Source organism: Coturnix japonica, chromosome 7 (genome assembly GCF_001577835.2).
Source record: "Coturnix japonica isolate 7356 chromosome 7, Coturnix japonica 2.1, whole genome shotgun sequence".
NCBI lineage: Eukaryota > Metazoa > Chordata > Aves > Galliformes > Phasianidae > Coturnix > Coturnix japonica.
In genome coordinates this window covers 18,582,485-18,597,801 of record NC_029522.1, presented here as the reverse complement: position 1 = coordinate 18,597,801, position 15,317 = coordinate 18,582,485, and the positions used below count along the sequence as shown (strand labels likewise).

General features: G+C 45.3%; 1 protein-coding gene across 2 annotated transcripts; it reads right to left on the bottom strand.

Moving 5' to 3' along the window:
- Positions 1-741: 741 nt before the first annotated feature.
- MARCO (macrophage receptor with collagenous structure) lies at positions 742-11,051 on the bottom strand. Of its 2 annotated transcripts, none has more exons than XM_015868839.2 (15): positions 10,777-11,051; positions 8,834-8,935; positions 8,323-8,553; positions 8,098-8,133; positions 6,917-6,961; positions 6,460-6,558; positions 5,083-5,172; positions 4,919-4,963; positions 4,592-4,687; positions 4,443-4,496; positions 3,797-3,841; positions 3,541-3,648; positions 2,772-2,813; positions 2,279-2,455; positions 742-1,960 (listed from the first exon to the last, which is right to left on the bottom strand). In XM_015868839.2, exons 1-15 carry the CDS (start codon positions 10,979-10,981, stop codon positions 1,830-1,832), a joined length of 1,506 nt encoding a protein of 501 aa, XP_015724325.1. In that variant the 5' UTR covers positions 10,982-11,051; the 3' UTR covers positions 742-1,829. The 2 variants fall into 2 exon arrangements, with proteins under 2 accessions (XP_015724325.1, XP_015724326.1); XM_015868840.1 differs by lacking the exon at positions 10,777-11,051 and adding an exon at positions 9,955-10,176.
- Positions 11,052-15,317: the final 4,266 nt, after the last annotated feature.

Below are 15,317 nucleotides of genomic sequence, written 5' to 3'. Positions count from 1 at the left end.
CATTACAGTTCACCAGTGCTCTCACTGATCTACAGAGTGCTTATCTGACATATTACCTGCTGTTTGGATAACTTATCTCTGCTTGTTCTACCGTTGCCTAGGAGTTCTAAGTGAAATCCATATTGGTTTGTTTTTTTTTTTTCCTCTTTTTGGAGTCAAATAAGGGCTTTCCTTGCCTCAACAAAAACACAGCGTAGCAGCATAACAGCTTCTACCAGATGAAGAACTGCCTGTCTGATATCTGAACATAAAGGGGGTAATTTAGTGTGAACATGTGAATTTGCTAAAGGTGGACTTTGAAATTTTGCTTCTGGCACCTGGAAGTGAGACTACAACCCACCAGGAAGCTCACAGCCTCCAAAGCTCCTGCTTGGGTGTTCATTTCCCTTCTCAGAACAGAGTGAACCATAACAATGCGAGCACTTCTGCATTATTCAGCCCCACCCTGGTCACTACTGGACACAGCTGGGTTCAACTGTGCTGAGGAGCAGGCAGGCTGAGCTCTTTGCCCTGGCACAAGCATATAGCCTTTGCTTGTTAACCTTTGTTGTGGCATAGCAGCTATTTCCCTGATGTCTGTTGTTCCAAAATGAGATTTTGGGGGGATTTAAGGGTCAGCATTGGGTACATGGCTGCTTTCCCTTTTATGGCAGTTTTGCCTGATGCAAAACATACTGCATTAGCAAGTAAGGTGAGAAAATGGGAATGTAAGCAGCACCAGCAGATGCATCAAGACAGGAATACAGCTTGTAAATCCTTTATTCCCTAGCAGTGGCAGTGCTTTATTTACATACAGTCACCTGCTGTTCTTACCAGTACCACTTATTTTTTCCAGTTAGATCTGGTTTTGTGAGCACCAAAATTGAGTCTAGAAGCTGTGTAGGTAAGTGCAGATGTGGCTAATGCTGATGCAGAGATGTGCAGTTGCTTACAGACATTTCTGACATGTTAAATACAATGTCAGCAAGTGGGTTGCTGCACTGTGCATGCAATGTTTATACATACACTTCTTGTCATCTGCCAAAGGCCTAGTGCTGTTAAAAAGGGAAAGACTTTAGGTTATAAGAGTCTTTCAGCTATTACCTCAGACACAAGTCTTTAATTTAAGGCAAAAGCCTTTGGTTTAGGGACCATATTTTCACTGTGAAAGGTTAATTAGTTGATAGTTCAGCCTTATTGCTTTTATTTGTCATCTCATTGTTTTAGTAGAGCATCTCATTTGTAAAGATCTGATGGCACTTAGTTTTATACAGGAGATATGGGGAGGGTTTTGTTACTGGGAACAGGTCAGAAAATGCTGGCAGAAAAGGCAGGGGACTTGGCCAAGGTCAAACACAAGACCTGTGCTAAACCTGGATCCCAGACTGGTATGGCTGCATTTTGACCCGTAATCATCATCTCATCTGAAGGACTTTTGTGTTTGCATACCAAAAAGATCACTTAATAATTTAATAATCACTTAATAATACACTCTTTACCACAGGCTTTAGGCCAGGCTGACAACAGCACTGCGTTAAGGGCTGGCCAGCTAAGCTGCAGCACTGTCTGCTGGCTTTTTTCTATTGTGCTGAGCTAAAGCAGAGCAGCTCTACAGCTGCTGCAGGTGGGCTAGTGGCAGGCAGGTGGCAAAGCCATGCACTTGATCACGTCTGAGCTCCAGTTGATTTCTGACAGCTGGGATACCTCAGGTTATTTGCAAGTCTTGCTATTATTGCTGATTTATGGAAAATAGAATTCCATCTGTGTGAAGAAGCTGGATGGATGTTATGAACAAAGTTCTTACAGAGCTCATGAGTGGGCAGTGGTTCCTGGGGCAGCCCTGTGCCCCATCACATACACTCCACCCCAGCATCCTCATTGTGGGAACAGTTGTGCACACTCCAGTCAGGTTTGTTACACTCATAAATTGAATGTTCGTTCCCTCTGCAGTTCACGTTGTCAAGCCAAATTTGTCCAGAGCCTTTGGGAAAAGAAATAAGAAAAATAAATACAATGAATAAGTCACCAGTGGACAGAAGAAATAATAGTATGCACTACTCCAAATGCATGTGTTGGGTCGCACATTTGGTGAACTGAAAACCAAGCTTTTGGGCACAGTTCAAGCAGCAGATGACATGTAGCCTGGTCAAAGGGGGCTTAGCTTCCCCTTTGAATCCATCCTCTTTGCTCTCCTATTGCTTGTGTAGAGTCCCTTGTTGTGGTTCTTGCAGGGCATGCATTATCTCCCAACCAGGCAGACAGCCTTGCAGTACAGCCTGGGGAGCTGCTGAAGACTCACCTCCACCTGCAGTGAAGGCAGAGATGGCATGGGTGTACCCCATCATTCTGCAGACCACAGAGGCATCCTTGGTGTCCCAGTCATCATCACATATCGTTCCCCAGGACCCTTGGTGAAAGATTTCCACACGGCCCCTCCTGCCCCCTCCTGCGATTCGTATGTTGTTGTTGAAGTTACCTGATGGATCAGAGGAGACAAAAATAACTGTACTAGTCATATGGGCAGGCGGCAAACAGCACATGGAAAGATGGAAGCAGTGACTGCCCAAACTGCATGAATGCTGCCATCTCCATTGCTGCAGCTGGAGTGGGACCAGAAGTTACTTTTATCTCAGGTCTGAATATTTCAGGGCCCTGTCCTGTCTCCAGAGGCTAAACCCAGTAAAATTACTCAGCTCAGATCTCTTGGCTTTGGTAACTGTTCTGCTGTGTACCTGATCTGTTAGCTGCGATAACAGAGTCAAGTGGCAGAAGAGAAAATAAAAGTGCAATACCTCCTCCCCGTTCTCCTTTGTCCCCTTTCGTTCCTGGAGAACCTGTTCCAAGTTGAAAAACAAACAATTATTTGACTGTTGCTTGGGGAAAGATCTTGTTATTGCTTTTTATTGAGTAATTGGGTGGGTCACAGATGGGTACACTGTCTCTGTGTGGAAAGAACCCACTGAAGTGGCTGATTCTCCTCCTGGGAGTGCCTGTGCTTGAAAAGACATGATGAGCTCTTTAGCCAGAAAGCTACCACCACAGAGCACATATTGCCACCTCCCTTCTAGGGAAGGAGAGCTGCAAACCACTCACAAACTTTTCTCCTCCTCCACGCTCCTTCTAGAGACAAAGGTCCACGAGAGAAGTGCACAGAGGAGACCCAGAGAGGCTGCAGGTTGCTTTTTGTCTGAGGGCTCTTTTACTGTTAATTGGAAACTTTTTAAATACAGGTCTTGGGGTTTTGGAGAGCATTCTCTGATTGTAAAGGAACAGTGTAAGGATTGTGAGTTTTTGTAGTATTGTCCCTTTTGAACTATTGTGGGTTTTTTGTTCTGTTTTATTCTGCAATTAAGAGAGGCTTTGTTAAATAGTCCTTGTGTTCCTAACTGCCATGTAAATCTCAGTGGCACAGAACATATTGCAAGATGTCTTTGTAGACTGCAAAGAAGGTAGAGTTGAGAAAATCCAATGTATCTGTTTTCTTGCATATCTTTAGGAAGGTCCCCAAGCTGTAAATGCAATACTCTTCAGCTCCACAGACACCATGGCAAACAGCCTTACCTGGATTTCCCTGGTCTCCTCTTGCTCCTTTTACTCCTGGTTCACCTTTTTGACCTTTACTGCCATAATCACCCTTGGCTCCTTTTTGACCAGTTGGACCTTGGATGCCTGTATGGAAAGCAGAAATGTCACTGTCCTTCCCCAGATGAGGAGCGTGATAGGCATTTCATATTGATATTGAGAATTGGAACATGACATATAAAGTACCATTCTTAATCATTATCAGAATATTTAGTGTTGTCAAATGAATGTTTACCTGGTGGGCCCTGGTCTCCCTTTGTTCCTTTTTGCCCTTCAATACCTACAATCATCAAAAGAAAGAAAAAAAATATATAAATACTTATATGATTTAAAATGTATTCATGATGGATTTCACCAAGCCCATGTTAGCAGTCTGCACTACAGGCATCTACTAGTCAAGTAGGAGTCTTACTTTCCACTGTGCTCAGGGAAGACCTCACCCATTCAGAAAATAAAGATGGTGCAAATTGCCTTCTGAAGTGGACTGATTTCTGGTCATTTGTATCACATCTTAAATTTCACTGATAGCACAAAGACTGCACTTCCAGGTAGTCCTCACTGACCCTGTAGAAAGCCTAGGCACAAACTCAGGTGAGGCATACATATAAGCACATAATGCTAGGCCAGGTGACTCCGTGACATCCACGTATCAGTGCATGCAGGAGCGTGCAGCACTTGGACCTGACAGTGTGCACTACGTAAACTCAGAGTGAAAGAGAAAACAGCAGCCAGGCAGGGGCCGGTGCTCACCATCACATCCTGGGATGCATGGAGCCAGGAGAGCAGGACTCAACAAACTGCCTCCTTGTTGCTCCGTACTCCATCCCCATACTTTGCATAATACGTGCTTTTGCTCACAGACCTTTTTTATTCTTCTTTACCTGGTACTCCTCTGTCTCCCTTTTCACCTTTGGGTCCCATATTGCCTGTCATTCCTGAAATTAAAAACAAAACAGCAAAGATGAAGCCATCACACAAACTGAAGCCAGTATAGGAGGGCCAAGGGATATGGATGTCAGTAGCTTGGTACCTGGAGAGCCCTTGGGCCCAAGGTCCCCCTTTTCCCCCTTCTGCCCAGGGCTGCTGGGGCCAGGAGGTCCTGGGGGGCCACGTACTCCAGCTGGGCCTTGGAGATGATAAACAACAGCACATGTTAAGAGCAGCCAAAACGTGAAGAAAGAAAATGAAAAATAGCTCAGTCACCAACTCTGCATTGTGTGGACTGAGTTGTCCCAGTGGGGTCAGAACGCATGCTAGGTCCTTCCAAATGGTAGACCACTCTGGAAATGCCACTCTTAAAGAAATCTCTTTTACAGTCTCATACCCATAGAAAAAACTGCACCTCCTTTCTGCTTACCTGCTTCTCCCTTCTGCCCAGGACGTCCGGGCTCCCCTGCGCTACCTGTAAAAACATCCCGGCATCAGTGCTGGCAGGATTTAGTCAAATGCTTCAGCAAGGGCAGTTCTGCACCACAGCATTTGCATTCTGATGGCAGGTTGTGCTGTGTCTTCTGCACTTACCATGGAAGCCTGGCTGTCCTGGCATTCCCTGGTTTCCTGGAGGACCCATGGGTCCAGGATTGCCCTTCTGGCCTATTTCACCTTTCTGCCCTACCAAGAAGCACAGGAAGTGTAAATAATAATAATAATCATCATAATCAATATCATCATCAAATATTCATTGTCTCAGAAACCGGAGAGCACCCCCTTCCATCTGCATCAGTGGCAGAGATTGGCCTCATACCCACATTTACCATTCATTTTTAAATAATCCCACTGCATCCCCAGTCTATTCCCAAAGTATCCCTGCCACTAGTAGGTTTTCTTCCCTAGTTAAGTCTCCATTACCTCTGTCTATAATGTTTCCTTCCCCTACGTGTGGTGGAAATGGAGGACATCTTATGCTACTCCTGTGCTTTCAAGCAATTGCCACATCTGTCCTTAGACTTCTCAGTATATTCCAATAGAACTGAATTACTTTAAATTGTTTAAATTAGAGTGATGTCTCTTTCATGCTTCTGTTCCAGAATTATCTCCAAGACCTCACCTTTGGCAATTTCTCCCACTTTGCCTTTTTTTAATCTGGACCATCCTGTGCTAGCTCTTGTGGGTTCTGATCCTTTACTTCTGAGGAATCTCTATACAGCTCATCCAAATGTCCTTCCTCAACTGCACCATGTACAGCTTCTGATTTTGCTGTGCTGCATTCAGTCTTTCCTCTCCAGGTGCGTCCCAAGCGAGAGTGTTGAGTGTTGGTTATTCAGGAAATACCACTAATACGTGCTGCTTGGGAGAAACATGGTGCAAGACTCTTCTACTTAAGGTATATAAGCCTGGCTTTTAAAACAAGATAAAATTCTCAGAGGTAGGTTTTGCTGTAGTGAGAACTAACGTGTGCTTCTGCACATAAATTATGTTGTATTATTTTATACCATGAAAATGCTACTGTGCTAGTCTGGAATGAGCTGCTAATTCAAGATCTGTGCCTTTCCTTAGACAAAGGTAACTTTATAAGGACAGTTCCGTGGTGTAAAGTCAACGTTTTCCATGTCTCCTTTCCCCAGCTGCCCTCTGGGAGCTTCACTGGAACACACCCCAAAGTAAAATCCCTGCAGATCAGCCCAAGTGTCTTCCTCTCATGGACTGGCATGCCACTCACAGGATTGCCTAAGTTTTTATGAAATATGGGACCTGTGAAGACCTGATGTGGTGTTTTCAGTAGAACCATCTTAAATGGAAATAAATTGCTGGGATAGTGAAGAATCATAGTATGGCTTAAGTTGAAAGGAATCTTAAAGATCATCTGGTTCCAACCCCCTGCCATGAGGTTGGAACTTCTAGACCAGGCTGCCCAGCATTGCATCAGCCTGGCCCTAAATGCCTCCAGAGATGCCTTACCTGGAATTCCTGCCTGTCCTTTTATTCCTTTTTCTCCTTGTTCACCCCTTGGGCCGGCAGGACCACGATCTCCTTTACTGCCCTGCAGTCCCTGTAAGCCTGCAGGGACAACATCACACCTATGATGCTGCATTAGGTATCACGTCTCATTAATGTCAGCAGAAGGCCGCACAGCACAAGACAAACTCTGCTCCCCATGTGCCTGAGAGAGGTGTTGGGGCAGAGGACGTCTACTCAGCATGGCCAGTGCAATGGCACTAAAAACTCACTTTTAAAACAAGGATTTTTCCAGCTGAGTTTTGCTTTTGTTTGCACCGATTTTATATAGGCTTATTTCTTTCAACTCCAGTGACATTCCTGCTGACTTATATCTCAACCGAAGACTGCCCATAAAATAATCCATAAAGCCACATTATGATCATCCATAGAGGTTATTCAGGTGTTAGAAAAGCCTTACCTTGAATTCCTCTGTCTCCCTTTATCCCTGGTGGTCCTTGGAGCCCTGAGATGTGAGACACATATCAGCTGACACACATAATCTATTCATAATAATGGGTGAGAAGGATAGGTGAATTTTTTGATCATCCTTTGTACATGTGCCTTTGGTCACCACTGCCCATGTGCAGCTGGCAGAGGTGAGCACAGGCACCCAAGAAGGGTCTGTGGAGCTGGGCTGGGTGTGCTGGGCAGGGACCAGCTGTGCTTCAGCCAAGCCAGGCCACCTGCCCACCCACACAGACCTCTGGGGAGATCTTTCTTGAACAAGCACTAAGTTATTGAGCTCTGATGAACAGTATTAGCGTTTGGCAGGATGTGGTGTTTCAACATTGTGAATGCAGCCAGGAAGACATGGAAAAATTATTATTTTTTTAAATCTATTTTTTCCCCCCCTTTGGAAAAGCTCATCAACATAGCCAAGAACTAAGAATGGATGAGATACAGACCTGACCTAACAAGGGGTGAATTTTAGATCATTACAGGATCACTGGAACTTGAGTTTCTTTGGAAAATGCTGAGTCCAACTTCTTCTCATTACAGAGCCAGCATGAGATCAGGTCTTGCTGCATCCTCACAGACTGGAGACATTTATCTCCTATGACTGGTACTGTTCCATCCCAAATCAGTCACTACTCACTATATGCATAGTTCAGCTGGGGCCCCTAAAGAGCAGGAACTCAGGAATTGTATTTGAATTGTTCTAGATTTGTGCATCAAGACCTGCTGTGCCTGGCGCAGAAAACCCAGTGGCGGGATACACCACATAAACCCTTTGTAAATAGTTTATCTCCTCCATGGTCCTTTCTTGCCTCAGATGAGGATTTGGAAAGCCTACTGCAGATAACCACCAGCCATGGTTTCTCTGTCACCCTTAGCTTTTCTTGCAAGGTGGCAGTGAGAAGATGGAGACAAAACTGTGGTGGTCAGCAACAACCATGGGAGCACTCAGGCAAGCCAAAGTGTCCAGGAAATCAAAGTGTGCAGCATTTCTCCTTATGACAGGGCACAGGAGGTTTGTGCATTTAGTAGGATCTGGATCTAGCAACTGAAATCCCAAATCCCCACTTTATATATCTCAGGAAAAAAAATTAAAAGAAGAGAGAAGAAAAGAAGTTGTTTATGGTTCATTTACCCACATACCTGGTGGACCAGGTTCTCCTTTGAGTCCATGACGCCCTGAAACAAATATTTAGTGATTATTTTTCTGTAGTCAGGACCCCATGCACTGCAGCATTGTTAAGTGCCTGACAGCAAGACCAGATCTTGCCACTGTTATTCCTTCAGAACTAGGTTTCCCCTGGTTCAGCAGGTGGTGCAGCAGAGTCATTTCTCCCCACCAGTCACCATAAAGAAACTGAGCCATACCTGCAAGCAGGGTGATGTTGCTCATCATCATCATCAGGTTTGCATTGCTGCTTTTAATTACGGTGATTTCCTTTTCTAAGTGTCTCCTCCAGTTTTCTCCATGTCCCACGTTCCTCCCTGTAAAGTTTTTCTCCAAAAGAACGTCATCGGCATAGGATCTTCCTATCATCTCTTCAGCATGGAAGGCATTATTTTCCTGACATTTCAGTATCTCCTCCTTCATCTTAAACACTGTGGAAACAAAATGTCCATGCAGTGAGTATACAACTTGATCTGGCTGGGAACTGCTTGGTCAGCCAGGACTGCAGATATTTGGCCCAGATGGAACATACAGGGGCTGGGGATGAGCTTCCTGCAGAAGCAGCTACTTTGCCTTGTGTGCAGCTGTGAACCTGCAGAGATTTCCCATCTCTGAGCTCATCACCTACACTTGTGCTGTCCCAGAGCAACCAGCAAAGCTGCCCAGGCTTCCAAAGGGTGGATGGAGGCTACAAGCTGGGTGGATGCATACCTTTGTACGCCAACAGCACCTGGCCAACTGTTAGCAGCAGCAGGTAGATGACAAGGGCAGTCCGAGTACAGCATGTGGATGGCTTTCTCCGGATTTGAGGCTCTACAAATCAACAGAAGAAGGACAGAAATCCTGATAACTCTTCTGCCACAATCTCTGCTTGTTTCCATGCACTTCAGGCTCAGGACCCTAAACCCTCCTGCAAGGTCTGATAAGCCAGGCAGGCAGCCTTTCTCTGCATTGATTGTGCATTGTGATCCACTGTCAGCATCTTCCCCATAGCTGCCCTAACATGCTTACTACCATCTAGACCTAACCCAGCCTGTGACAGTGTCAGCATGGCACTTCTCCTTCTGCACCAATGAACCCTGTCTCCCTCCCATATCTATGGCCCAGGCTGCCATTCAAGGATTGCTGCTCAAAGTACAGGTTCTCCCTTCCCAGAGCACTGCATGCACATGTCTCCAACAGTGATCCACGCATACATCAAAACAAAAGAAAACTCAATAACAAACTGAACTGCAGAAGAGATGAAATCAGTTCGTAACATATAAGGCAAATAGTCACCAGCAAATGTAAAAGAAATGAAATACTTTGTTGAATTCTACCATTTAGGGGGAAAAAAGGAGGGATAAAAAAAGCATTTCAGAAGTGCTAATACTTACTTCAGACATGCAATAATTTACCCTTAATTGAGGGCTTTTTCCCCCAAAGTAATGTAGTGAGTAGTTTAAAGTTGTAGCTTTAGAAGAGTACAACGGCTTAATTAGTTTTCCAATAGGATGGTTGAGTCAGCAATAAAATATTTATATTCAGCTAAAAACTAAGAAACTTTTTTAATTGGATCTGGTGATTTCAGTATCTTAACCGTTAAGACATGAAATTGTCTCAGTGCAATTAGGCGCTTTTTGAAGCAGGGAAGGAAAACTACTTTCTGACACTCAGCTTCAGCCAGAAAGAACAATTAAACTCTTTAATCTCTGTTTTAAAAAAAGACACATTTTGTTTTTAATGTAAATAGAATATTTCATCTTTATGTGGTTTTCTTCCCAATATATATATAATATATATATATACCCAATAAAATTCACATCAATCCATTGAATAAAAAGAAACCTTACCACTAATCTGAAAGGTTGTGGTAGCAGCTGAAGCAAACCCAGTCTTGTCTGAAGTACTGAAGGTGCTCATATCACTTGAATTGCCATCTCCTCTGCATCTGTCTTTAATTTTCATGACAGATGTCTTGTGGCTAACCTAGAGCCTTGTCAGATGGAGGGCAGTGGAGAACTGAAGGAACTTCCTTTCTGCCTCCTGTTTTGATACTCTCGCTGATAGGTTTTTCCTATCTGCTCAGTTTTTATAGACTTGTGAGAACTCTGATGTGGTAATTTGAATGGTTCCTCAAAAAAAATCCCACAAGCAAGGATGTTCAGCAGCTCTCGTGTGTTTGCTCAGAGCTACCACATCCACAGGGCTCTGTTCCTGAAAGAAGTTTAGCAATGAGTGATTTGGTATTGCTGCACTTTGGGGTTGATCATGAGGTGGTTTCTAGTGCAAGTAAACCTCCTTCCTAAGGAAAGGAAATCCCTAGTTCAGTGTTAGCTTCAGGATCTGTCCCCTGTGAGATGAGGTGAAGCACTATGTGGTGATTAAATCCACATTAATGAGCAGCAAAGTGATGGTGCATGACTGAAAGAAGAGATGAAGAATCAGGAGGAGCTGTGAGGACAAGCAGTGTGTGGGTGGTGTTGATGCCCAAATCGGTTGAGGTGCAACACAGTCTCTTGCTGAGGTCTCTTTGAACCAATTCCTCAACCCATGGACACAGTTCCCACCACCTGACCACTGCTTCTCTCACACCCTGTACATATCACTCCTACATTTCACCATCACTGAAATCTGTGCCAGTTTGCATTGTGTGGAAGGAAGAAGTGACTCACCCAAACCAGCAAGCGAGAGCTGTCGATAGGTAACGGGCAGAGCCTTCTGCACCCACTGTCTCACCACCTGCTGTCCCCTCTGAGGTGCGGATGAGCCACTGTCATCAGGCCCCATCCCTGGCTTCACGTCCTCGCTCAGCTGTGTGATTGCTGAGACCACATCACTTTGCATGGCCATTGGAGAAAGAACAGCACCGCTTTGCATAGAGTGGAGCTGGAAACCCACAGCCAGCCTCAGCCAGGCCAGTGCAGAGATCCTTGCTTCTGCACTTGGAAAATAGCACTCTAAAAGGCTTAAACTAAAAATAAGCGGGGATTTTGAGGTCCACTTCTATGTTCTCCTTTCAAGCACTCAGCTGTGACCTGGGTTGGCACCAAGACGGAGGAAGAAGAGATCTCTCCTCTGGTAACATTCTGCCACATGCTGCACAGGAACTGGGATGTTTGCTTCATGGTGAAGGGCTAAGCTAACTCCATGAGTTAGGGTGGCTGAACCAGCCTGAAGTCACTGCTCTTGCTGGGCCAGGTTCAGTCATGCATCTTCTCACCTCTCACGGCTGTGTTGTGGCTATGCCATTCCATATGTCTCAGGTGACACAGGCATTAAAGTAGGGGAACACATTTTGGCAGTCCTAATGCACCCTGATCTTTCATTTCTTGATGCACTATCACTGGTTGCAGCAATAAACTGACTTTGATTGTGCAACTGAAGTTACTAACTCAGGAAGAAATAACAAAAATGAAAGAAACTGCTGACTCAGCATAGTTGTCATGGGTTGAGGACTTACTGAAACAACAGGATTCCTAACAGAACAGCACTTTCCAGCACACTATGGGTCATGCCTGCATCAGCCTCCCCCTCCTGATAGGCTCTGCTAATGTCTTGGGGAAGGGCCTGCTGTTCTACAGTTCACCCTAGCCCTTCCTTTCCCATGCTGTACTGCTAGTAGTACGTGCTCAGATGAAGATGCTTATCAAGCCCTCATTGCAAAGGTGCACTGCATCTGGACTGAGTTTTGTGGATAGACTATAGCTGCATCTCTGTCCTGGTCCCATGGGTAATTGACGATGGAGTACAAGAATTAATCCAAAAGAAACTCAATCTGTGACTTTAAGTCTTTTTATCCCCCCCAGTTAAAAAGATGCTCTAGCTCAAAGGTGTTTACCCATCTATCTTGCAGCATAGCAGCGTTTTTAGACTCATCTAACACATTCCAAACAGTCTTAGGCATAAATAAGCAGAATCTGGGGGGCTTTGGTGGCCCTCCAAATATGAGAAAAATAAGAGGTGGGGGTATAAACAGGCTCTGTATTGGGAAAGCCAGGGAAGCAGCCTCCACCATTTTGGCAGTTGCCTCTAGATTGAAGCAAATTACACCCAAGGCAGCTGATGGTCGCTCTACATCCCAACACTTGTACTCATGTTTCTGCAGATGGGCTTCAAGAAATAGTAATCCTGTCCACAGGCCACACTGGAGTCCCACAGAAACATAACCACAGTTTGACATAGCACACATCTGGCAGACATGCACCACAAAGCCATTGGTGACCAGAGGTTGTTTCTACAGCAGTAGTTTTGCTCATAAACTTGCTTATTTCATTTGCCCTGTCTCACATGATTTTTCTATCTTTTCCTCTTTTCAGACTGAATTAGGCTGGTGAGCTTCAACACCCCAGCCAGTGCTGGTGGTGGGTTGGCCGTGGCCATCAGTCAAATGCCTGCCCAGCCACTCACTCACGCTTCTCTCTCATGGGATGAGGAGAAAAGAAAAAAAAGTGAGAAGGAAGAATCCTGACATGATAACAATTTGGTGGGGAAAGCAAAAGCAGCGTGTGCAAGCAAGGCAGAAAGAGGAATGAATTAATTCTCTGCTTCCCACCATCATGCAGATATACAACCACTTCCTGGAAATCAGGGCATCAGCACGCGTGATAGTTGTTTGGGAGAACAAATGCTATAACCACTACTGTCTCTCCCCTTTCGCTCTCCTCCGCCTGACCTTTTACTGCCAAGCACGAGGTCCTGTGGAGTGAAATACCCACATGATCAGTTTGGGACAGTTTTGGGTTTGCATTGTTCTCCTCACAGGAAGACCAACATCTTTGGTGCATGTGCACATCTGGGAGCACCACTGAATTCAGGGGATCCCGTGGCATGTTGCGAGAGATCTGCCCACTGGCAGCTCTTGGAGAAGTAAGGTCTGGCATGTCCCTTCACTCACTGCCCATTGGGGTGCCCCTGGTACCACACTGGCTGCCTAACCACTATAAAGAACAAAAACAGTGGATTTGGCTGAACACCTTATTTGTGCTGGGGCATGGAAGCACAGCTAGATCTCAGACCCACATGGGAGCAAAACCCACCTTTGCTTGGGGACTGATTTACCTCCACTTCATGTCCTTCCTCATCCCTGGTGCTGACCACAAGCATGAGGCCCATAGAGATCTCGTACCCCCATGTGTCACCTCCCAGCTGCTGGGGCAGCACCTAGGGCCATGGTGAAGCACTTGTGTTAAAGCAATAAAAATCCTCAGCACTGTCTGGCTGACATCTCTCCTTTCCAGCTTGATGCGTTGCTTGGCTTTGTTGTAGAGATTGAAACCAGATTTTCTTTCTCTTCCATGAGTTATTTTAATTTGTATTTCATCAGAACTTGCTTCTTCTCTCCCCTTTTTTCTTTTTTCCTCCCCTTTAGGCTGGATCCAGCTGCACCATGAGTTCAAGGAGCCACCTGCAAAATATTTTAACAACTTCAACCTGCTCTTTGAGGTGAATTAATACCAGGTTGGCCTCTGCAGCTCAGTGGAATGTTCAGGGTTGGCTCAGCAGGCCACCCTCAGAGCTCAGCAATACATTGGGCAAGGCAGTCACTATATGTGCTGCAGTAGTCCCCTCTGCCCAGGTGGATGCCCACAACCTACCCAGCCAGGCAAGATGGTCCTTAACCTGTCCTCACCTTCTCCTTGTGCTGGAGAACCTCTGGGGTTAGGTGGGATTCAGGGTGGTTGTAATTTCAGACATGAAACTATGCATTTAAACTATGCAAGTAGCCAGCAGATCATTCAGAAGGACATTCCTGAAGAGGTTTATTATCCAATATTGTCCTTGCACTGGGGCACATCCCAATTAGTTGCATGCACATTAATATGTTACTGTAGGTTTACCACTTTAAATAAATTAAGAAGCTAATACTTGGGCTTCCACAGAAGGACACCACAAGATGGTTTGTCTCTGATAAGGTTTCTGGACCTAATTTCCATGCCCTGAATGCTATCAGCAAACACTTCAGCTTGAAAATCCATTAACCTGTAAACACCCTATGCCCCTTACTCAATGAATGCAAAGAGCAGACATGTGAGCAGCTATATACACAGACTTGAAGCATCCCTGACAGCAGCCTGTACAGAATTAACTCAAAGCACCTGTCCTGTAAAACAGATGTGCAGTGCTAGCATTAAAGCTCAGCCTTGGGAAGCTCTTCAGGCTCCCATGCCTCTTCTCCTGCCAACTCCACAGCAAACCTCATCTCCCAGTCAGGTCCGCTCCCACTCCCAGTGACAGCCCCACAGAGACAGGCTTGCTCAACACACATCTAGGAAATGATAACCTCAAGCATGAAACCACTGACATCAGCACATGGGAGAAAGAAATTGTCAAAAGAGGAAAAGGCACTTCCACAGAAGTGATGTTGCCACCCTTCAAGGCATAGTGCTGACAGGAAACCACACCTCTCACCTTCACATCAGTGTGGCTGCTTCGCTTTAGTTAGGGTTGAAAACCAATTGCTGCTTCTCCAGTGCTGTCTTTTGCAAGGAGAACCGATACTTACTAAATAATTTCATTTCTTAGCATGGAGCTGAGGCTGAAGCCAACACAGGTCAGGAAATACCCCAGAAGAAGGGAACCAGGAGCTGGCAAGAAATGGCAGGAGTGGGGTGAAACCCTCTTTTCCCTCCCAAACAAAAGCAAAACCTTGATGTTCCCATCATTTCACAAAATGGGCTGTAATGCTTGTAGCAGGGTAGACAAACTGGGATCAAAGCGCAAAATAAGTGACTTTTTCCTGTACATGCTTTCAGATGCTGCTCTGTCTAACAAAGTGGCTGGAAGTGCCCAAGTGCCTGGGGAGTGGTGTGATGCTCAGATCTTACCAGCAACTTGCTTGCCCCAGGCATTGGGCAGCACCTTCTAAGGAAAACCAATCCTTTTGTACTGGCCTGAAGCCCTTTGTGCCCATTTCCATATCCAACACACTGCTGCTTTTGGGAACTCACTGGGAATTCCCTTTCACTCCTGCTATGCTGGTGCTGACAGATCAAGCAGAGCTAAAGTGTTTTGATGAATAAAAACAGAATTTGCCCCACAGCCCTGACCCTTCTCTAATTCCAAGCCTTCACATGAAGCCATTCCTGCCCCTCTCCCCCAATAGTCTCAAGGTCTTCCCTTGGGTTCTCATATTTATTGAGAAAGATGGAAACCCAGAGTGACTCCAATAGTGGCTGAAGCCTCTCATGATATCAGTTTAAGAGAAACTTCTGTT

Coding starts and splice junctions, on each gene's coding strand:
- MARCO (XM_015868839.2), bottom strand. CDS start 10,981: ATGCAAAGCGGTGCTGTTCTTTCTCCAATGGCCATGCAAAGTGATGTG. Junction 8,936..10,776: donor GCTCTCGCTTGCTGGTTTGG/GTGAGTCACTTC, acceptor GTTGATTTGTAG/AGCCTCAAATCCGGAGAAAG. Junction 6,962..8,097: donor AGGAGAACCTGGTCCACCAG/GTATGTGGGTAA, acceptor CTCACATCTCAG/GGCTCCAAGGACCACCAGGG.